General features: G+C 34.8%; 2 protein-coding genes and 1 pseudogene across 2 annotated transcripts; 1 reads left to right on the forward strand and 2 right to left on the reverse strand.

The window, feature by feature from the left end:
* Positions 1-1,179: 1,179 nt before the first annotated feature.
* Positions 1,180-4,498, reverse strand: LOC145062095 (uncharacterized). The gene is made up of 6 exons (XM_079009719.1): positions 3,231-4,498; positions 2,563-2,861; positions 2,273-2,408; positions 2,048-2,190; positions 1,714-1,828; positions 1,180-1,637 (listed from the first exon to the last, which is right to left on the reverse strand). Exons 1-6 carry the CDS (start codon positions 4,273-4,275, stop codon positions 1,333-1,335), a joined length of 2,043 nt encoding a protein of 680 aa, XP_078865845.1. The 5' UTR covers positions 4,276-4,498; the 3' UTR covers positions 1,180-1,332.
* Positions 4,499-5,616: 1,118 nt separating this feature from the next.
* LOC145062411 (uncharacterized) lies at positions 5,617-12,252 on the forward strand. The gene is made up of 12 exons (XM_079010023.1): positions 5,617-5,773; positions 5,888-5,978; positions 8,136-8,232; positions 9,379-9,454; positions 9,696-9,751; positions 9,926-10,141; positions 10,237-10,363; positions 10,449-10,806; positions 10,894-10,998; positions 11,341-11,526; positions 11,721-11,930; positions 12,027-12,252. The coding sequence occupies exons 8-11, from the start codon at positions 10,666-10,668 to the stop codon at positions 11,919-11,921; spliced, it is 633 nt and encodes a 210-aa protein (XP_078866149.1). The 5' UTR covers positions 5,617-5,773; positions 5,888-5,978; positions 8,136-8,232; positions 9,379-9,454; positions 9,696-9,751; positions 9,926-10,141; positions 10,237-10,363; positions 10,449-10,665; the 3' UTR covers positions 11,922-11,930; positions 12,027-12,252.
* Positions 12,253-22,237: 9,985 nt separating this feature from the next.
* On the reverse strand, positions 22,238-23,308 carry LOC145064051 (receptor-like protein kinase FERONIA pseudogene; annotated as a pseudogene).
* Between the last annotated feature and the right edge of the window lie 1,594 nt (positions 23,309-24,902).

The raw sequence follows: 24,902 nt of genomic DNA on the forward strand, positions 1-24,902 counted from the left end.
AGGCATTTTTTGCTTTGGGCATATTTGTCCTTTTAGCTCTATAGCTTGGTTTAACCTTTTAGCTTTCTTATTTATGGTCTCTCTTTCTTTTGTAAATGTACTCTCTTTTATGATTCAATAATGAAATCCTAGCAATATTTTGTACATTAGTTTACAAACCCAAGATAGTTTCCTATTTATAGTTGTTGTAAATATACATGGAGCCCAAGATTTTCTCTCCAAAAGAGCCCTTGTGGATAGAAAGGGATACACTAACACTCCCCCTCAGGGTCGGAGGCTCGATGAGGAGAAATAGGGATGTGCTAAACCACGGGGGTGCAGGATGCCGGCTTTGATACCATTTAAACAAGGAGGGAGCAAACAAGCCAAAAGAGGCAAACAAAAATAAATTAGAAAACCAATCGTGTTCTATGACCTACCGAAGCAACGGGCGAAGTCCATATTTGTTGTTCTTAAGAGGTTGAATCATCCTCAAAATTCCCATTTTGGTTAAAACAAGGTAAGATGAACTCAATTATGTGATTCTCGTTTGTTTTACATATCAGTTTTGAGTTAAGGTGTATGGTCTTTAACTTTTGGTAGGTTGCAAAGTGTTTTAGATTTTCATTTCTTGGTGTTGCAGGGTGCCATAAAAGTTTTGAAATTATATTTGTCAACGCAAATGTAATTTGTCAAATTGAAATGTGACAATGGAATTGTTTGTGATGAAATTTGTATGGATGTCCATACACGGCAACACCATTAAAATGAAATTTGTTAAATTGAAATGGAATTTGCATTTGTTTGGATTTCTGTCATTTTACGGGAAATGTACTACACCATTGATCTGTTTGTGAAAGTAATTATTGCTTATTTGGTATTTGTTCATTTTTTCAGTTTTTTGTTTTATCCTAAATTGCCAAATTGGTATTTGTCATCTGTGGGACTGTGCCCGTGAATTTGAATAATTATAATTGGCCATTGTCAATTGCTCAATATTTTGTTTATATATTATTTAAAAAAAAACTTTATGCCTTTATAAAATTGAATACAATTTATTTCATTTGGATCCTGAGCTCTAATTCGTTGCTTATTTACTGCTTACTAGTTATTTTTATATCATAAGTACCGCATATTTATTATAATGTTTCTTAATATTAGGAAGTGAAAGAAGGAAAAAAAAAATGGATGAAGATCAAATGCAATCCTAAAAGGGAGCCATGGATAAATTTATTAAAGCATTGAGTAACTCTAATGTGTCAAATGGGCATGATCATAATTCGAATGATCATGATACTAATTTGACATAGCATTATGATCATTTGAATAAACATTATAATAATTTAGTGGTTTTTATGAATAATTACGTCTTTGAGGGGCAATTGTTTCACTCCCCCCGGCCAATATATGTTTGGACTGGTTCAGGTTCCGCTTAGCATTCTTCTCCAAGATTCTTAGCATCCATGATTCTGCATCCACCTTATTGCAGTTTTCAAAACATTTGAATGCAATATCTCGCAAAGAAAATTTTCCATGTTGGTAAAACGATTGATTACAAATCTCTGCATATGCAATACTATTACCGCAATATTTCCCTGTTAGCAACTCCGCAAATACCACAGCAAAACCCTCGCAATTGGTCTCTAATTCCAAGGGCTCTGAGAAAGCGATCCGTGGTCAGATAAACTGGGGGGAATTGAAGGTATGTATGGGAGACAGGCTGAAGTAACTTACCGCGCCCAGGATAATAGATATCACAGTTAGGAAGACTATCAGGAGTCCAACTTTCTGGATAGCCACCGTGTATCAACTTATGAACATCATAACCTGAAAGCTTTGCTGTAAAATCCTGCCAAATTTATATTTTGTGCAAACAGGTAAAATCAGAAAGGGGACTTAATATATAATAGGAAAAAATAGCTTAGTGCTGAAATATGTTATTCATCACAAACAGTTAATATAGTACCATCTAGATTTTTTGTGGATGGGATTCATTGTAAAGTGGAATCAATGAATCATACTACATCATCAATTTCTAATGCCAATAGTGAAAGAACTCAAACTATACCTCATCCAACAATATCCTACTTCTGTAAAGATTTGGCTTATTAATTCCAACAACATATTGTGTTTCGTTCAAGAAAACAATCCCTCGAGCGATTCCTACTGCTATTTTCATCTTTGTAACCAAGGGAAGTCGTGCTAAACCTCCTATATACAACCCATGAAAATCGAATTAAATTTGCAGTATTTTCAAATTTGATTTATGAATGGAGTTATTTATGTTGCTTACCGCTATCCAGGAGATCCTCAAAGTTTCCGTTAGGCATGAATTCATACACTAGGAAGAGCTGTTTGCCTTGCAAGCAATATCCTATGAGCTTTTCAAGGTTGGGATGAGTAAATTCTTTCAACATTTCCAAATCCAACTGCATTCAAAAGTGATCATGTTTCATAACCGTGTTAATTCCGTGAAAGAAACATATGCAACACTACCATGTGAGTTGTACTGGAATGGAAGTAAATCTGGGTTTTCATGTCAGTAATATTTAAATAAAACGGGTACAAAACAAGATGCTTTACCCGGTCTACACATTTAAAGTGGTCAAGTCTCTTGACTGCAATTGGCAATCTAGTATTATCTTCAGAGGGGAAATGCGCTTGTTTATTGATCCAACCTCTGTAAACATACACATAGTAATCCAACTGTGTGCTATTTCCAAAGTAGCGCAATTTGTTATACGTGAATGATTTTAGATCTTTAGCCACTAATTCCTCAAACTGAAGAGGCACTTCACCCTGGTCCTTTCCATCTTTGTTGGTTGAAGAGAGGGGATTCATGTTGTTTTCAGGGCTCTTTGATGAACTGGTGCCATTTTGGTCTTAGAAGAAAAAGGAAACAAAACATCAAAAGATAACAGAGTTAGAAACAACTACATACGAGATCAGAAGTGAAGAAATACTTGCTTGTACATCTACCCAAGAGATAAATCAATTACATTCTTATTTGACAAAGCAACATTGTTCGACTTAGATATAGGGAAGAGAGGAAAGAAATCCTTGACATTATCAACTTTCATAAAATGGACCAAACGGGGAAATGAGTTAGAGGTTGCACAAATTAAACTTATGTATGGGTGTTCTATATAGACGTAATTATTGCAGCTATATGCTAGTTAGTATTTATATCGGATTACAACTATAAACACACAAATATGCACATATAACACTAATGAAAAGTTTGTATATACCAGCATTTAGTTTAGTCACAGAAACAAGATACTTATGAATCTTCCAAGTTAATCCAGTTCTACTTGATGGCTCAGTAGAACTGTTATATCTCTGTTGTAGTTCAAGTAAAGCCTGAAGTGAAACAACAATCTTAGCCATGGTAGGGCGCTCTTTTAGAACATTACGCAAACAACTATCTGCAATTTGAGCAAACTGTCTTAAACATTTGGGCAAAATTGTTCCTTTGATTTTAGAATCAACCATTTGATCAAATTTTTGTTCTTTCACGCATTTTTGAGCCCACCTTACCAAACTACATTGCTCCTCGCCATAGCGTTCGTCTACTGGAAGCCTCCCTGATAGCAATTCAAACAATACAACCCCAAATGCATACACATCAGTTTGCCTTGTCAGCTTTCTTGTGTAGAAATACTCTGGATCCAGATAACCAAATGTGCCTTTAACACTCGCGTCAACATATGACATTGATTCGTTGGTTGGGCCTATTTTGGACAGCCCGAAATCAGAAATCATAGCTTCCCAATTCTCATCCAAAAGAATGTTTGAAGTCTTCACATCACGATGAATGACTCCTTGTTGAGTTCCAAAACCTGTGTGAAGGTAGTCCAACCCACGACCAGCACCTATGGCTATCCTAAGTCGTTGAACCCAATTTAAAGGAGTTTCAGCTCTGTGTAGATGATGGTAGAGGGTTCCATTTGGCATATATGCATAAACTAAAATCATCTCCTTGTTATCATCACAAAAACCGATTAGAGAGACCAAGTGACAGTGCCGTAGCTTAGAAAGCATCTCAATTTCGGCCCTAAACTCAGGTGCTCCCTGCTCAGATTTAGAATCCAACCGTTTGATGGCAACAACATGACTTGTTTCTTCAATACAAGTACTACCTCTGTACACCTTTCCGAATCCTCCATGACCAATCACCAGTTCATCATCAAAGTCTTTTGTTGCAGATTGAATATCTGCAAGAGAAAATCGAAGACATTGTGGTGTTGATGTTAACGATGGGAATTTTTCATCCTTACGACTAGGAGAGGACATAATCTTGGCTTGTGACTGAAATCTCTATTGGCAAGAATGTAATTCTAGCTTCTTAATTGAGTCATAGATCAATTTGTAGCTTCCAGATTCAAGGAAATTACATAGCAAAAAGTAGGATAATTCACCATCAAGGACGACTCAAGAAAAGTCATACTTCCATGCTACAAGATAAGCAACTTGGTAAGGAGTGGCCCAAAGAACAGATAAAATTTAAGACATGACTTTTGCTTAAATGGGAGGTGGGCAGTGGGGCACCAAGGAAGATGGGAAAAGCCTTTTTGCTTAAATGGATTTCAAATTGTAAATGCAATCGACATAAATAAAATGTTTGACTGCATCATCCACCACACAAAGTAGGCGGCCAATAAATATCATGTCCATTCATTTTGGAAGCCACAAATGTGAAACCAAAAATCCATTTATCTCCGTTTACGTTGTTCAAGAAATAAGATATGTATCTGAGTATGAATATAAACCAAATGGTGACCTAAAGTACAAATATTAAGCATGTAAATTTTAATCAATCTAGAGTAGGAATGGGGCGCCATGGCTTACAGTTTTGCGAGGACAGATACACCGACGTGCTCTCTAATTAAATCCCCTGCCACAGCGCTTAGTAGAACTCCGAAGTGAACATCGGCTGCCAAATCTCAACATTGTACATAGACGGTGGTGGTGGGAAAAGGGCGGTACTTAATATGTGTTAATTATAATATCTTGGGTTAACCTTTCACCGCCAACGCCACATTGCTTTTGGTGACTCCATTGTCTTATCTTTCATTTTTCATTTAATTATATTTGTTTTTTTAATACCAATAACTTATTAATTTAAAAAAAATACCAATAACAATTACTAATTTTAAACATTTAACTTATTAAATGAAAATAGAAATAAATATAAGATAAAAAATTAATTAAACCTATTTCATTAATTTTTTAAAAAATTACATAATAATTATCAATAAAAAAATCATCAATTAATCGCAATTTATTTTTCTTCTTTTCTCTTTCAACTCTTTAGTCACTTAAAGGAGTTTCCTATTAGATGATCGTTGGGCATCATTAAGATTTTAAAATCTTCAACCTCGTATATTTCCTTTCGAGCATATCACTACTAGAAACTTGAGTTTCAGCTACGGATTTAGAGAGGGATTTATTCCGTAGCAAAATTTTGGCTTATAGAGAGGGAATTACGAGAGATCTATGATGGTTTAAACAAGTATTTTATTTATTCAACATATAGCGTATTAAAGAGGGTTTAGCGAGGGATAAGTTACGGATCTTACAAGTCTTTATCGACGTGCCCTTATTCGTCGGTAATCGGTGGAAAACGAAGGCATTTGGCGAGGGTTCAACGAGGGAAAAAAATCGTCGACTTTTTGCCATCTGCTATGTATTTAGCGAGAGAATGCCGACGGAGCATACACACGTTATGTTTTTTTAATTGAAGATCTCTCGCTGAAATTGACGAATCCAATTCCAGTTTCACGAAGTTTGTGTAAGTCTCCTTCCCTCCTAAATCTGCTTTATCACTCCAATTGAACACAAAGTTTGTGTAAGTTTGACTCTCGAGTTGCAGCTTAACCTAATCTCACCATCTCCGTTCAAACAGATGACGACACCATGGACCATTGCAGCTTCCGATTCCGACAGCCTCCACATTTTTGAAATCTAAAATTATTCTTCCTTAACTTCCGATTCAGGTAAACCTCTTGATTTTATTTGCTTTAGTCATATATTAGGTTAGGTTTGGTTCAATTGCACAATATATTACGTTAGGGTTTAATTTCTCCATTTTTTTCCTTTTTCAATCGTCATTCCTCTTATATCGATTGCATCTATAGTAGAATAGATACTTAGAATTAGAACTTGATATAGGGCTTGATTGGTTGCTTTAGTCCTATATAAGCCTGGTAGCATAAGTTTTGTGCATCAAAGCTTCACCCTGAAGCTCTCCTGTGTCATCTATGTGCATGCATCCACATGCTCTGCAACAAACCCAACAGCACCAGTTTCATAGGCAATCATAGTAAACTGATAAATCCTCCAATCCGTGTCAGCTGGTTTCACCTGTGTAATATGCCTAAATGCAAGTCAAAATAAGTTTACTAATCAAGTAAAAAGACATTATATAGAATGCCCTAAAGTGATGAAGGTCTATGGTATTTTGAAATAGTGGTGGAGACAAATTCTTATTACTAGTATGTCCATCGAGAACTTTTTTTAAGGTGGGACACCTAGGATCCCTGTCACAAGATCAAACAGGCTGTCAATAGTAAGTTGTCACTATTGTTCTCATGGCTTTATTATGTTATGTGGAGAATTTGTAATGATGTTGAATTGAAGAAAAAAAAAGATAAATATAAAAGAAAGAAATATGATAGTTAAATGTATGAGAGGTAAAAATGTAAAACATACAGTAGGGGTTTTTGACATTCTTTGAAAATGGGGAAGACTTCTATCTATGAATCCGTTTGGAGCTCGTTGACCTTCTACTGATTTGTTGACCAACACATGCAATCATTTGACTTATGTTGATTGTTTGGAAAAGAAATTAATTCTATTGAATTTTTTGTTCATAGAGTTATGGAAGATATTATATTGAAGTTATTTGGTCTTAAATTTGGTTATTTGGGGCTGAATATAGACATTTGTAAAAGTTGGAACATCCCAATCAAAAATGTCAATGGTTCTGATGGGGATTGATTTGAATTGTTTTTTGGTTAAAAGAAAGTGCTGGCATGTTTGCTGTCGTGGTTTTAGGTTGATGAGAATAAGGATGGATTATAATAAATGTGTTGTTTTGAGCAATTGGCTTAAAGGGTATTTTTGTTAATTTTGGAAAATAAGAAATTTAGAAGAAGGTATCGTGAGTTGCAATTTCAAAAGTATCTATTTTTCTTTGATCTTTTTGGATTCTTGGTGGGATAATATTTTGAAGAATAGAGATTGCTGGATGTGAATTCAAGAACAGGGTCTGATTGTGATTTTTTTGGATAATGAGGAGGATTGGATTTTTTTATCTCAGGCCTGCTATCGCAGGATCATATGGAGGGAGGGATACTTGCGATTTGGAGATCTTTATTACTAGGATGGGAGAATTTTGGGTCAGGGGCATATTGGGTATATCCTAATTTTTGGTGAGTTTCGTTTCTGGTCAGAAGAGATTGCTGGTCGTTGTAGGGTGAATAGTACTTGGGATCTTTCTTTTAATGGAGGTTTAAGTGGTGAGGGCATTTTGGGAATTTCTTTTTTCCTCAATGAATTTTGGGGCTGGAGCGATCTGATTGCTGGTTGGATTGTTGTGCATATTAATTGCTTCCCTGTATTCGATTTCCATTTCATATATTCTTCTGGGTTTTTTATTATCGGAAATGGTGGGAGTTCTTTTTTGAATGTTCTGAGAAGAAAGGTGTGAGGCAATTTAATCAATTTTTTTTATGGTGGTTTGGACCTGTGATTGGCATTTGAAGATTGATGTTGGCATTGGGAGGCATATTTGGTATTGTTTTGATCCTTTGGATGGTGAACATGAGGTGAATAAAAGTTATTGGGTTGTAAATATGGCTCACGGTGTTCGATTTTTTTGGAGTTGGAACCAAGGGCATTTTGGTCATATATATAGAGATTGTGTTAGAATGATTGAGAAGGGGTTTAAACATGATAAGGATTGGGTTCTGACTTTATTCATTTGTTATTACACGCATGAAGAGAGGTTTTATGGGAATGGGAAGTTTTATATTCAGGGGTATTTAAGGAATATTCGAAAGCCTAAAATGTAGTTTAGGATAAAGTGTTTTGCTTTTTTTTATGTTTTATGTGCCTTACATTATGTTTATTTCTTCGTATTTATTAAATAGGAGGTGGGAGTGAAGAAGTTCCAGTCGTGCTTTACCCATAGTTCAAGAGAGAAGCAACTGTTGAGCCTCTGTTCTCCTTTGTTCTCTGTTCAAATAGGTGTGATTATTTTATATTTGATCAAATATTTATTTTGTTTTAGTTGTGACAAAAATATTTATAATAGTCGTGACACTTAAGTTTATCCTCTGTTCTCCGTTCAAAAATATTTTAGTTGTTTGATTGTTTTGTAAGTTCCCTGCATGCTTGTTAACCGGATCTGGTTACAGAAAAAAAAGAACAAAAAAAATATATTTGTCATTCTGATCAAAATTGAAATGCATTGGATGTTATTTTGTTTGCCCCTGGTTTGCTTTTCTCTTTTCTGACCATTTTACCCCTGGACACCAATGCATGGATCTTTGCTCTATTTTGGTAACATAAGCCCCTCTGCGATTTTTTTCTCCCTGTGGTTTCATTTTGTTTTGGAATTATATGGTAAAATGACGAATTTGACCTAAATCATTAGATGCATGTGATATAACAACTTTAATGTCTTCAAGTTTCAGCCCCTTTCCTTGAATTGCCAAACAATTGGAACAAATACCAAAATACCCTTTTAACCCTACAATTTCACAAGAAAAGTTTCAATTTCAATTCCAATTCCAATTCCTTCAATACCAACTCTTTATCTACTTCCTTGATTTGTGAGATTTGTGAAATTTTTCAATAGATTCACGTGATGGACCTTCTTTCTGCAACAACATTGCCCCTGCTTCTTAATCCAAAAAAGTCAAAAATAGAACATACATTTACAACTTCTCAATTCCAATTCCAATTCCAATTCCTTCAATACCAACTATTTAGACAAATTCCATTCCTTCCAAAAAAACATTAACTCTCTTACTAAACCAATGTTGCAATCAACCTTCTTGTCCTTAACTCTCTTAGCCTTGTTCTTCCTTCTTTTCGGATTCTCTTCGGCTTCAGTGTCATGTCATTCACAGAGAGCTCCTCGGCATTATCCTCTTCAACAAGCCTGTGCAAAAACTTGGGTCATTAATCACTCATATATACAATAATGTAAATTTTCATTATTTGGTTAATTAACCTTGTTTAATTCACGTGTGTATGTGTGTATGCATGCTTCATTTCTGTAATTTGATAACTCATATTTTCTGTAAAACTTCATTTCCTTTCTGTATTTGTAATAAAATAATTACTTTTTTTAACATCTCCCTAATTGCCCTGATTCTGTGGGACCAGGGAGCTTCTGAAAGGTGAATCAGAGGGACTTTTGAAACTTCCTGCATTCCACCCTTATGTTGAGCTCTATGCAAAGGTATATTGTGAACTTATTATTATTATAATATAATAACCAAATGTGATGCCAAGTAAACTTTGATCTTTTATTCACCGGGTAGAAACTAGAAAGGTTCCTTCCACAGGAAACCTAAAAGTTCACACTAAACGTACACTTTTAAAACAAACCCATTCCCATTGCTTTATTTAAGTAGAATTTTAATATAAAATGTTACGTTTTAATAGAATTTAGTTTTAAGCCATGCCATGGTTGTTTATAGGTTTGATTGAAAGGGTGATCCAAAGTTCCATCAGTGAAAAACAAGTTGAACAGCAGGTAATCTAACTCTTGTCAATAACTTTTTAGCTGAAATGATCGTTTTCTTTTTCTATATACATTGCACTTTCATTTATTTGTGTATTATAGCATGTTACCTTCTCTTACTTCTATAATTTTCTATTATAATACATACTTGTTCTAACAAATAGTTTATTAATTCTTGATTTTAAGGGTTATCTTTTGACTAATGGCGCCACGAGGAGCCCGTGGTGGTGGTCGCAGTGGTAGTCACATTGGTGGTCGTGATGCTGGATATAGAAATGCATCTCAATCACACAATAATGCAGAAAGTCAACCTTCTTCTTCAATTAGAGGATCAAACATCTTGGAACAAGTTCGAAGTAACCCATCAAAAAGGAAGTTCATTGAAGTCGATTCTGAAAATGAGTACTAATGTTAATTTTACAATTCTTTATGAAAATGAATTTACTTGTTAATGATAATACTAACGCTAATTTTTTTAATTATTTATTTTTTGCAAGATTTACGAATCAGATTTCAATGATCAGAGCCATCACATGTATATTGAAGACGATGTTTGACGGCCCATGGACCTCATGGAAGAAGGTTGACAAAGAACATCGTGATGCAATGTGGGAACACTTCAAGGTTTGTACTTATTATTTTTATGATTTATCAAAGTAAAACTTGGTGTAAAATGAAAAAGATAATTGTATGCGTGATCTACATGTAGGGTTTGTATGTTTGGCCCGAAGAGACTGATGTTCTTGCTCGCAAGGTATGGGAAGACTATATGAAGAAACGATTTCCTGACATAATGCGAAGAGCACATGAAGAATCTTTGAAACTTGCCAAAGCTGCAAATGTGAATGCCTCACTAGAAGGTGATTTAAATTTGCTAAAGGACTATCACCCAAATTGGATAAAAAAAAAGGAGTATTGGGAAAAAAATGATCAATGAAGTGTGGACCATATCCAAATGGAAATGTTTATCACAATCAGGGAAAAATAACAGAAATAAATTAGAAGATGGCTTTGTTTCCAAACATACCGGGGGTTCTATATCTATTCGTCAACATAAGAAAAGAATGGTAAGATGTTTGCATCTCACCTTAGTTTCCACATAGACTATTTAGTTTTTGTTTTGTTTTTTAATGTATTACTAATGGATTTTGTAGCAAGCAACACTTAAACGCCCTCCTACAGGAGTTGAACTTTATGCAAGGTTGCACACTAAATGGTCTACTCAAGAATACATTACACCAAAGGCAGCTAAAGTTAAGGTATTTTCAATTCTTTTGTAGGAAACAACACTTCCTACTACTCGGGTTAATAACTTTGTTAAAGCAACAAATTGATAGAAAACAAATCTTTCGTAAGTAGTAATCAACTTACAAAAGAAAAGAAACAAATTATTATCTCTAAATGTTTGATCCTCTGCCTAGTTGTAATTAAGTGTTTTGTAAGTAGTAATCAACTTTATGTAAGGTTTCAGTATTAATTAATAGGAGGCTTATGAAGTGGTTCATTCCATTCCTTGATTATGAATTTAATGGAATGGAATGATCCATTCCATTCCTTATTTCATGTTTATGTTTTTTCATATATTTTTTTTGCTATAATAGGAGGCTTATAAAAGTGCTATGGTGGCTAAGTTTGGTGATGATACTAGTTGCCACCCCCTCTTGGATAATGAAACATGGTGTGATGTTTCCGGAGGAGCCAAGAAAGGAAAAATATATGGATTTGGATTTGTGTCTGATCCAACGAGATTTTTGGAAGGAACATCTAGTACAATAACATCCCAAGAGGTTCGTTTAATTTTGTACTTTATAAAAATTTCCTATCATAGAATTGTACTTACAAAGTTTCCTATCATGGTATTGTACTTACAAAGTTTCCTATCATGGCATTGTACTTACAAAGTTTCCTATCAGGGTATTATACTTACAAAGTTTTCTATCATGGCATTGTACTTACAAAGTTTTCTATCATTGTACTTTAGGTTGTCTATGAACGTGTACGAAACGATATGCGTGGGGAAATGGATGCTAAAGCTGCAGAAATAGAAGCTAAACGTCAACAAATACGTGAGGAAATGGATGCCAAAGCTGCAGCAATAGATGCCAAACAACAACAAATTGATGCAAAATATGAAGCAATGGAGAAGATGTATGCAGTCTTGCAAAATATGATGGGAAATTGAAAATTAGAGGTAATATGATGTTAACCATTAGTGTTTGATGTTTTTGAATGACTTGTTAACGTTTTGTATTTGATTCTTTTGATTGTTTTGAATAATGTTTTATAGGAATGAGAACCGAAGATGATTGGTGCTAAAATGTTATTTTGAAGGTTAAACTTTTTTTTGTTTGTACCTCTTTTGCATACTTTGGATTTCTTGGTGCTAAAATGTTATTTTGAAGTTAAACCTTTGGGAGTTTGATGTTATACGGATTGTTTTGGTTTTGGATGTTTTTTGAATGATACTTTGGTAAACTTTGATAGTTTTGGTATTGTAATGTTTGGTTGTATTGTTATTCGATGTTTTTTAGTATAAAAATTTGATGATTGTAGTATTTTTTTCTTTTAGAATCATAAAAAAAAAATGATATTACAAGTTAGCGACGGATTGGTGAGAATAAAAAAAGTATTTTAATGCATCAATTTTGCGAGGGATTAGCTACGGAAAAATATCATGTCTAAAGTTTGCGACGGATCAGTGATGGAACAAAAAAAAATTAATGTATAAATTTTGCAAGAGATTAGCTATGGAAAAAACCATGTCTAAAGCTTGCGACAGATCAGCGACGGAAACAAAAAAATCAGTATATGAATTTTGCAAGGGATTTGCTACGGGAAAAAAAAAACTGTTCAAGGAAATTTGCGACAAAACAGCGACGGAATGACTTTATCAAATTTTGTCGCTAATGCCCTGAGTAAATGTATTGAGTGACATTTAGCGACGGATATTCTGTCGCTACATTTGTCGCAAGGAAAAACCTCTCCGTCGCTAAAACCCTCGCTGAGAAATTAGCCACCTATTAATTACCTATGGAGTGAATCCGTCGCTGATCCATCGCAAACACCATTTAGCGACGGAATAGCGACGGATACTTCCGTCTCTAAAACCCATGTTTCTAGTAGTGGATACCATGTCTTTCTTGATTTTAAGATATATGTGATGCACATAGAGGGGTCAAAGCATGAGCATTGGTCCTCATTTGCACCTCTACCATTTCAAGTTGTAATTTCGAATGGTTACAGGGAGAGAGGATTCTTGGCATTGTGGCAGATTCACTAACTTCACAATTACCACCTTCTAGTTTCATTATATTTATAAATTTTAATTTTTTTAATTTGTTATTATGGAATGAAAACAGGCGATGATGATTCTAGGTGAAAATTTTTTGCGACATCATTACATATATAGTCATTTTAGCTGGAAAGGAATCAATAATAGCTAGGAAAGGAATCAGTGGCTAGGGTACTAAGTACGACTCTGTAAGTGACATCTAATACGGTTGTATGGTTTATTAGATGGACCAATTATATAAAGTGCGGCTATTTATGGACCTATTATATAGAGTACAGCTAAATAGCCGTACTCTATTAGGTAACGTAATCTAATACCCCCTCTATTAGTACGGTTCAATAATATATGTACTATATCTACAGTTTCAACCGTATTATATTACATTTTTTCTAGTAGTGTAGGCATGATGATAACAATGAATGAGCATGATCATAGTTTGAATGATCATGATATTGATTTGACATATCATGATGATAATTTGAATAAACACTATAATAATTTAGTGGTTTTATTAATAATTACATCTTTATGGGTTCTTTTTACTCCGGGGCTCAAAATATGTTTGGACCGGCTCCATATAGCATTCTTCTCTAAGATTCTTAGCATCCTTTATTCTGAATCCACTTTGTTGCAGATTTGAAAACATTTGTTTGCAATATCAACAACAGACCATTTTCCATGTTGCTTAAACCATTGATAACAAATCTCTTGGAATTCAATTTGATTAGGTATTTTTTTCCCTGTTAGCAACTCCGCAAATACCACTTCAAAACCCGTGAGATCGTTTTGAAGTTCCAAGGGCTCTGAGAATGTGATATGTGGTTAGATAGATATATATCCAATTGTATCACCGCAAGGACTGACTGGGGGGAAGTTATGTATGGGAGACAGGATGAAGTACACCCAGGATAATAATCGCCAATGTCAAGATTATGAGGACACCGAATTTTTGCAGGATATGGACCATGTATTAACTTAGTTATATCATAACCTGAAAGCTTTGCCATAAAATCCTGCAAAATTATATTTCATGCGTACAGGTAAAATCAACAAGGGGCATTAATATGTAATTAGAAATAATAGCTTAATGCTGAAATATGTTATTCATGAAAGGCAGGTGATGTTCAAGTGGTAAAAACTTGCTCAGGGTAACCTAAGTTCCATGCATGATAATGATATACATATATAATTAGATACAAGACACAAACAAGTTAATATATTACTATCTAGAATTTTTGTGTAGGGGATTCATTGTAAAGTGGAATCAATGATTTATACTACATCATCAATTTCCAATGCAAATAGTGAAGGAGCTCAACTATACCTCATCCAACAATATCATACGTCTGTCAAGCTGTGACCGATAAACTGTTCCACTCATAAAAGGACCAACACGATCTTGTTTCCTCACATATTTCACTTTTGCACATATTTTTTCTTTTTCGAATTCCATGGATTGGTCATAAGTTGAAGTAAATATGACCAACTTCTCCACTAATTGGTCTATTTCTAAAGGTATCCTGTTAAAAAAACTTGACAAAAGTATAACATAAGGCCGAGAAAAGAATAAAAAATCCCCCTTTCCTTGTATGTTGTAAAAGGGAAGTGCAGATCTTTCTGCAAAGTCTTGATTACTCCTTGCTCAGTATCACTTTTCATAGCAACACCTGCTTAGAGGACCCGCAGCACTGACCAAAGCGGCTAAGGGAACACCCAATCAAATAATCGGTAAAAAATGTATCCCTTGATAGAATCTCTTTCTTCTAGACGGAACTACCCTAAGTTCTAGATTGAAGCAGATCAGCTGATAACGTGTATTTGTTTTAATTTGCATCCCTTGATCCAAACCAATCTAGAAAGTCGATCATGGATCATATCTTCCTTCTCTCCAACACAGTTACTCGATGTAGTCAAATAATATTGCGTGAATTATCAACTTTTCAAGCAAAAAGCTTGTTCTCATATTTGGGCAGTCCACTTAAGTAGTTTGCATTATGTATACAATACATATATTCATGCAAGAATGTAGGCAAAGAAAATCGTTTTAACTACAAGTTTATTACGAGATATAGCTCTAAAGAGTTGCTATTGGGAATTCCTCACTATAACATAGTGGAATACAGTGCTCATACTCCTTCAAGATTCTTAGCATCTTCGATTCTGAATTTACCTCATTGCAGATTCCAAAACATGATTGGGCAATATCAACGAAGGAGGTTTTTCCATGTTGGATAAGTAAATCATCAATCTTTTGGAATTCAACATCATCAGATATTCGTTTCCCTGTTAGCAACTCTGCAAATACCACTGTAAACCCTGAGAGATTGCTTTGCAGTTGAGAGAGCTCTGAAAAACATAATTTTGTCAGACATATGTGATTGCATCACCACAAGAAAAATACAACAGGGACTGACCCAAGGGTGGTGGGTAAGTGAAGGAGACAGGTTGAAGTAACTTACCAACCCAAGGAGCATACACTAGATCTTCAGGAGGATTGATACTTCGAGGATAGCGACCACGTGCTAACTTAGTAACGTCATAACCTGAAAGTTTTGCTGTAAAACCCTGAAAATTTATATTCCATGAATTCAGATCAAACTAGAGAAGGGTGTTTAAATTTACATGGAAAACTAGTTTAGTTGTGAAATATGCTAGTCATCAAGGCCCAAGGGCATGTAATAGTTTGCTCATGATAACCTAGAACTCCCAAGTTCAAATGGGTATTACCCAGCTGGGTAGGATTTCTTTGGTGTTATAGGAAATTACTGAGAAGTACATAAATCTTAGCAAATCACCACCTTAAATTCACTGATGAGCTGATAGAATTCTAAAAGGTGTTAAGAGGAATTACAAGGGGTTTGTAATCAAGCATCGATTGCATTAGCTAAAAGACACAAATTCGACAATACTTTTATTATATGGTATGCTGGAGAAAACATCTAGACAAGAAGATTAGAGGAGAATTTTGTTGTGCAAAAAACATACTTTATTAATCACAATCACAACACCGTACCCGTGGAAACCAAGGTTATAAAATTAATTAAATTTTCATAATAAAAATTTATAATTATTAACCAATTATTTTAAATAAATCATGTTAAACAAATTATTAATTAGGAGATATATCAAATTTTTAAAGTTATTATAAATTCAAATTTAACATATAATTAGAAAATGTAAATTTAAAATTTGAAATGAGTTGCTTAATATATCTACATGACACATGACATAATAATAATGAATAGTTGTATTAGAGTGACGCTTGGCAAATGGAGATTAAAACTATTTATTTATTAGAATAGGGATATTTCTAGAGTATTTACTATATTTCCTGGTCAAAATATTCCTCCTAAATTAGAAGATTGTGTTGGATTAGTATCTAAGTTCATAACTAATTTGGTATGTACTTGACCCGATGGTGCATGATCCTTTTGGGTTGCCTTCACCGAAGTAACTTGATAGGATAAATTATGGAGAGAAAGGATTAAATATGATTTATTAATATATTATGAGAATAATATATTAAAGGAGAAATCATATTATTTAATTAATATTAGTCAATAATTAATTGGTAATTAGTTTTGTGACTAAAAGAGATTAATTAAACTTAAGGGACTGGAATTGTAATTATAAGATAATTGCAATTTAGGCCATGGATTGCCTTTTATTATAAGATGGACGAATTCTATGGGGGAAGCCCATATGAAATCGTCCAAGGCCTTAAGGAAAGAGCTCCATGGGTTGCTTAGGGCTTAAGCAACCAAATTAGGGTTTCCTTGTTAGATAACCCTAATTGCCTAACTATATATAAGACCCTTATGACCCAAAAACGTGGTGAAGCTTTATTCTAGGGTTAGAACACGTTTTGGGCAGCCTCCATCCTCTCTCCTCTTCATCCTCTTGCTTATGGTGTTTGTGAGCCATTAAAGGAGTGACACTTGTGACTCTAAGCCTTCCAAAATCAATTCAAGGAGGAATTGGGATTGTTATTTCTACATAACAATCAAGGTAACATCTTAAACCTAATTATATGTTAATATTGATTCCCATATGCTAGAATTAGGGTTTATAGCCTTGGATAACTTACATGTACAATAGTGAAACCTAGATCCAAGCATTAGGGTTTGTATGAGCACATAGGATGTCTTATGACCAAAACCCATCATATTGTAATTCCCTAATTTATAGCGATCTCCCTGTATATGTACGCATTCGGTTGTGGAATAAAATCAAGACAGAATTCAATCACGTTCATGGTATCAGAGCGATGGATCCAAATCGATATCTTAAGGGCACAATTCAGCTTGGTCTTAATATCTCTCCCTCCAAATCGAGTCAACTTATCGCCTACTCTGATGCCGATTGGGGGGGGGGGGGGGGGGTTTCCCGGATTCCCGATGATCTACTTCGGGTTATTGTGTATTTCTTGGGGAAAATTTGATATCTTGGTCGTAGAAATGACAACATACTATATCACGATCAAGTGCTAAAGCAGAATATTGTGGGATCGCGAATGCTGTTGCTGAAACGAGTTGGCTACGCAACTTACTTCTGGAGTTATTTGTCCAAACTCGCAAAGCAATCATTGTTTATTGTGACAACATATATGCAGTCTATTTGTCTGAAAATCCAGTGCAACACCAACGTAGAAAGCATGTGGAACTTGATATCCATTTTATAAGAGAAAAAGTTCGCATTGGTGACATTAGAGTTCTTCACATCCTAACAGATTTTCAGTATGTAGACATCTTCATGAAAGGGCTACCGCGTCAACTATTCAATTGGTTTTGATCCAGTGCCTCCGGTCTCCTCCCGCTCAGACTCAGACTCAGACTCACGAGTGTATTAGCTGTATATTAGTTGTATATTTCTAGAGTATTTACTATATTTCCTGGTCAAAATATTCCTCCTAAATTAGAAGATTGTAATTCCCTAATTTATAGCGATCTCCCTGTATATGTATGCATTCGGTTGTGGAATGAAATCAAGACAGAATTCAACCACGTTCAATATAGACAAAAATATATACCAAGGTAACCAATCAACCCCTAGAATATTAACTATATTAACTGCCATATTACCAACTTGAGTTACCTAACTTTTAACCACCTTAACTACCATCCATTAATTAATAAATCCTAAGTCTAGTTTAACAATTCAACACCCCCCTAGGTAGACTTATACAACATCAAACATAACCCTAAATTCTTAAAATTTTATATCTTCAAATATTCTTTCATGCACCAAATCTTAGGTTGCTATGGAAGAACACCATCCATAGTCACAAACATATTTTTTGTTTGCTGTGTTGCTACTGGTACCCTTTTTTTTACCGCATGGTAAATGCAAACATCAAACACCATACACTAACGTTCATCAATCTTAAGCATCATCTTTTACAGGAACATAGCCACATGAAAAACATCCAATGAAACATCATAAGTATGCAATTTTTCTAAGGATTAGTTACATGAGATCATCATGAAACCAGAGCCATCTATTCTTTTGACATTCAACACATATAACCCCATCTTCATCTTCTTCATTTTTGAAGTTTCACATAACCTCTCTTTCAAAAAAAAGTTTCGCATAACCACAGTCACAAACTTGTGGTTACCACGCCTTACGTGGATATCATCAAACTTTCCACCATGAAACCTCCTTGACATCAAGCATGGTTTTTCTTTTAGCTTTAAAAAATATCATCCATCTCTTTCTACTCCCTGGTCATCTCTTAAATTATTTCTCCATTTTTCCTCATTTTTCATAATTGAACCAAAGCCAAAAACTCCTTTTTTTGGCTCTGAACCTCTTTCTTGAGATTAGTCTCAAACTTCATCTTCTATAGGAACTTTTTCTGTACTAAAGAAGATGATAACATGGCTGTTTTCACAAAGAACTAACAACCTTTCCTTAATCCTACAAAAATTATATAATGCACACACATATAGGCAACCATCTCAATCATCACCACTCACGATCCCTCATGGATGGCAGTTGGTAATAACTAATCCTAATTGATATAAATACCATTAACAAACCAAAATATAACATATAACTACTACATAAAAAACATACACTAAAAGATTAGATCACTCTTTCCACACTGCCCTGTTTGCCCATCTTCTGGCGACCATCATTTGATGTACTTTCCGAATAAATTTCGTTATTGAGATTGTAATCATTTGTCTTATGATACAAATCCATCCCATACTAGGCCCATATCACACAAAAAGCAAAGTGTAGAACTCACTTCCAAAAAGCGAGCTAGTAGGAGGAGGGGACACCTAGATTTATAAGCCACCAATAAAACTTTCACTTGGACGATGTGGGATCATAATAACACCTCACACTTTGAAGAATCGATGTCCTTGTTGGTTACTACTAGCACCCGCTTTTTGGTCCAATCCACAACTCCATAAACCACCACTCCAAGTCATTGTTGGTCATGCTACGTTGGTCACGGTTGACAGTCCTCTTTTCGGCTCTAAGCCATCACTTTGTAGGCCACCACTCCAAGTGTTGGAACCTTCAAAGATGAGTATGGCTCTGAAAGAAACCGATACAAATTCATCTCATACTAAGCCTGTATCACGCCAAAAGCCCAAGTGTAGAACTTAATCCTAAAAGCCAACTTGTAGGAGGAGGGACACCTAGACTTATAAGCGGCCTATAAAACTTTCATTTGGATGATGTATGATCATTAACATCTTCTTGTTACAAACACTAAGCATGTTGTCATATTTCTACATTTCAAAAGGTTTCTTCCAACTTTCAATTGTTAATCACAATCTCATCTATTGATTCTGATTTTTCATTAAAAGCTTTATTTCCTTTGTATTCCAATCTAGAACCCAAAGCTTTGATGCCACTATGTTGGAGAAAACATTAAATACAAGAAGATTATAGCAAAATTTCTTTGCTCACACGCAGACATGCACACACACACACACACACACACACACACACACACACACACACACACACACACATATATATATATATATATATATATATATATATATATATATATATATATATATATATACATCCGACACCTTAATCCCAACCATTACAACCCTTAAAGTCAATGGCGGAACTAATCAGTTGGTAGGGGTAAATTTTGATATTTTAGATATATGTATTATATATTACAAAGTGTTCATAGCGAAATCAATTATACTCGTATGGAGGGATAAATTTAAATTCATTTAACATTTTCATAGCCCACTAAATAGTATAAATAGCCCACTGATTAATTAATAAATTTCATTTAATCATTTAAAATCCATTTTTATTACTTTAGTTTAATTTAGATGTTAAAATTGAAAACCTAAAATTAGCTAATTCTTCGTTCACTTGTTACATTGGTGATATTAGGTTTAAATCTTTAATTGTAAATTTTAAATCTTTGATTGTGTTTGTACTGAGATTTGCTAATTTGAAGGGCATTAAAGACCTTTCTCATTTGATGGTGGAAATCGGGAAGCATCGTTTTTTTTTCTTTTGTTTATAGGTTATTAAAGTTGACTTCGGTTTTGCCCGTCGCAACCAAAATTGTTGAAAGATGTTTTTTTCCGCAATGAAGTTCTTGAAGACCGAATTGCATAATAAAATTGGTGATGATTTTTTGAACGATATTTTTTTTGTAGTGTAGAAAAAAAAAGACTTATGGATTTTTAGATTGAATGAGCAATAGAGGGTTTTTGGAAAATGGGTAAATGAAGAGGTCAACTTTAAAATGTCACTTTTGTGCTAGTTATTTATATCTCACAAAAAAAATTAACCTACTTTACTATCTTTTATCGGGATTTTTTTTGTGCCACCCCTTATAAATGTTTCTGGTTCCCCACTACTTAGAGTTGGTGGTTATTTTCTTGATTAACTAATATTAACTGCATATAACATAACGACATTAACTGCCATTCATTTATTAATAAATCCTAAGTCTAGTCTAATAAATGAACATGGGATTCACATGAAAACATACTAAAATAAAATTTCCAATGCCTATAGTGAAAATAGCTCATATATACCTCATCCCGTAATATCATGTGTCTGTCAAGCCGAGACTCAAAGACATTAAATTGATATTGTGTCTTGTGCAAGAAAACAAGCCCTCTGGCAATTCCTACTGCTATTTTCACCTTTATAACCAACGGAAGTCGTGATACAACACCTACATCCCATCAAATATAAGATAAATTTGTAGTATTTTGAAAATATTATTTATTCATGGAGTTATTTATGTTGCTTACCACTATTCAGGAGATCATTAAAGTTTCCGTTAGGCATGAATTCATACACAAGGAACAATTGTTTGCCTAGTTGGTCTTCGAAGCAATATCCTATTAGCTTTTCAAGGTTGGGGTGCTTAAATTCTTTCAAATGCAACTGCATTCAAAAGTGATCACATGTCACAACGTTGTTGTTCCATGAAAGAGATACATGCAATTGTACCACATAATTTGTATTTGAACAGAAGTTAATTTGTGTTTTCGTACCAATAACATATAAAAAGAGAGGGTAAAATACAAGATACTTTACCCAGCATGCAGTTTTGTAGAAGTCAATTCTCTTAACAACAATCGCCAATCCGCTATTATCTTCTGTGGGGGAATATGTTGTTTTATCGATCCAACCTTTGTAAACCTTCAGATACCTCTTGTCATCTCCCAAGTTCTCAGTAGCACGTCTCAGGTCATAATACGTGAAACATTTAAGATCTGTAACCAACGATTCCCAAGGCTGACGAAGCATTTCACCCTGATTGTTGCTATCCTTGTTAGTTGAAGAGCCCTGATTCATGTTTACATGGCTCTTTGATGAACTTGTGCCACTTTGTTCTTGGGTAATGGATGAAAAAGGTCAAAAGCTAACATAGTTAGTAACAATTACCTACAACTACATGATCAAAAGTAAAAGATTTGCTATCATATCTATATATGGGAGATATCTGTTGCATTCTTAAATGACAAGGCAGCATTGTTGCATTTAGATACAGGGACGAGAGAAAGATATTCATAACATTATCAACTTCTGCAAATGGACTAATGTAAAACGCTATGGCGGAGCACAAAAGTTAAAATTATGTGTGGGTATTCTGGCATGTAATACTTTTACTTTTAAGACTGTTAAATGGTCACAACTATGAAGTGTGAAGACATAACTATAAAGTATGAAGACATGTATATACATATTGAACACTAATGAAATGTTTCTGTATATATACCAGAGTTCTGCTTAGTTGCTGAAAGAAGATATTTATGAATCTTCCAAGTAAATCCAGTTATGCTTGATGGTTCAACTGAATTTTCATGTCTCTGTTGTAGTTCAAGTAAAGCCTGAAGTGAGACCACAACCTCAGCGATGGTTGGACGTTCCTTTAGAACACTAAGCAAACAACGGTATGCAATTTGTGCAAACCGTTTTAAACATTTGGGAAAAATTGTTCCCTTGATATTAGGATAAACCATTTGATCTAATTTGCGTTCTTTCACACACTTTTGAGCCCATCTTACCAAACTACATTCCTCCTCACCATTGCGTTCATCGACTGCAAGCCTCCCTGATAGCAATTCAAACAATACAACCCCAAATGCATACACATCTGTTTTTCTTGTCAGCTTTCTGGTATAGAAATATTCTGGATCCAGATAACCAAATGTGCCTTTAACACTGGCCTCAACATATGACATTGATTGGTTGGTTGGGCCTATTTTCGACATCCCAAAATCTGAAATCATAGCTGCCCATTTCTCATCCAAAAGAATGTTTGAACTCTTCACATCACGATGAATGACTCCCTGTTGGGTGCCAACACCAGTGTGAAGGTAGTCCAATCCACGGCCGGCACCTATCGCTATCTTTAGTCTTTGCACCCAATTTAAAGGACTCTGAGCTTTGTGTAGATGATGGTAGAGGGTTCCATTAGGCATATATGCATAAACTAAAATCATCTCCTTGTTATCATCACAAAAACCAATAAGAGACACCAAGTGACAGTGACGCAGCTTAGAAAGCATCTCGATTTCGGCCTTAAACTCAGGCGCCCCCTGCACAGATTTAGAATCTAACCTTTTGATGGCTACTACATGAATAGTTTCTTCAATATAAATATGACCTTTGTAAACGTTACCAAATCCTCCATGTCCAATGATCAGTTTATCATCAAAGTCTTTGGTTGCGGATTGAATCTCTGCAAGAGAAAAGTGGCGACATGGTTGTACTGAAGTTAATAACAACAACCTGTCACTGTGGGCAGTTTCGGAGGACATAATCTTGGCTCGTTATGAAGGTCTTTAGTAAAATTGTAGTGAAGAATGTAACAGGATCTTGGATCAGATATAAAGAACTAGTTGTCAACAAAGAGCGGAAATTTCTTTCAACAGGTAGCAGGGGCGATGACACTTTCAAGGAATAGCATCATCATGTGAAAGAATGGCCAAAGCAATGAAAAGTCCAGGGAGTGAAACACAACAGAAGTACAGGAGTCTGGGAGAAAGAGTTGGGTGTTGTCCCTTTTTAATCAATTCAATAATTTTAATAATTTCTCTAGTCGAAGATTGATTTCGCTTCTTCACCTAGAGTATAATTGACCGATATGTCCTGAACGAACATTCCACTATCACCTATTCACATTACGTTTTCCCCAAACCACTTTGTTATCTCCACCGGAATCATCCCTAATGACAAGAATGCCGTCCATAAAAGATCCTTATCAAAATCCTAAACCATGTACCCGATTAATCCATGATTTCACCAACTGCAAACCCTGATAACCTTAGCTTCACAAAATTAAAATTAAAACCTCATTAATACTCTTCGGCTAATTTCATAAATCAAGATGTTCACAGAGTTTTTAACACAAGCATAGTAATTATAAATTTTATTTACCAAATAATGGCAGTTTAACATTTAATTACCAAAACATAGTGATGCTGTTATCTCCCGAGTTTTGTACTAGGCAATGGTGTTTTCAAAAACTATTTACCAATTCCCTGTGTTTCTAAATTTAATTACTAAAAGATAGTTAATTATCATTTTTATATCGCCCATCTCCTCCATATCCCGTTCTTCCTCTGGCGATGGGAAATCAAATACTTTCCTTACTCTACATCTTCGCATTTCTCGTTCTTCCTCCAAATAAAACAAAATAGATCTAGTTTTTGGGAGGTTTTCAATGAAAACCAACAGCAAAAGCGTAGATCCTTTCGTTTGAAAAAGAAATGTAAGATAATAAGGATAAAATAGCCTTGGAAATTCTGAGAATTGTGATTTCACTATCAAATCAAAATATTGGATGGTACTCCCTAATCTTTGATTGGATAAGACTTAGAAGAGAAAAAACAGAGAATGAGTATATGAATTTTCGTAAGTACCAGAAAAAACTGACCAAAATCGGTTAAATACCTTCTTTGTCTGAAAACTGTCAAAACTGTCATAAAACAGTTTGGCAACAATCAACAAACTGTCATAAATCCGGGTTTTCTATAAGAATTAATACCAAGTCAAAAACGGGTCAAATATTCTAAATTTGGATTTCTGATGCATTTTCAATACAACAATATAACCCAAATAAAAAAATTTCGCGCTAGCCTGGCAGCTCGATCCCAGCCTGGGGCTCTGCCCCTTGGACCCCGCTTCCAGGGGCACTGCCCCCGGACCCCCGTTCGTTCAGGGGCTTTGCCCCTAAATGACAGTCTACTTTTAATCTTGAATAAACTTAAACAAGTGTGCACTCCACACCTTCCTTACTTGTTTAATATTTATCAAGATCACTTTTGGTCAACAAAAGTAATCCCATTACACTTAAATCAAATTAGTGAAACAAATCACCAACAAACCTCCCCCATTTAAAGTGTAATCTTG

This window comes from Lactuca serriola, chromosome 7 (assembly GCF_051521515.1).
Source record: "Lactuca serriola cultivar US96UC23 chromosome 7, Lser_US96UC23_V15, whole genome shotgun sequence".
NCBI lineage: Eukaryota > Viridiplantae > Streptophyta > Magnoliopsida > Asterales > Asteraceae > Lactuca > Lactuca serriola.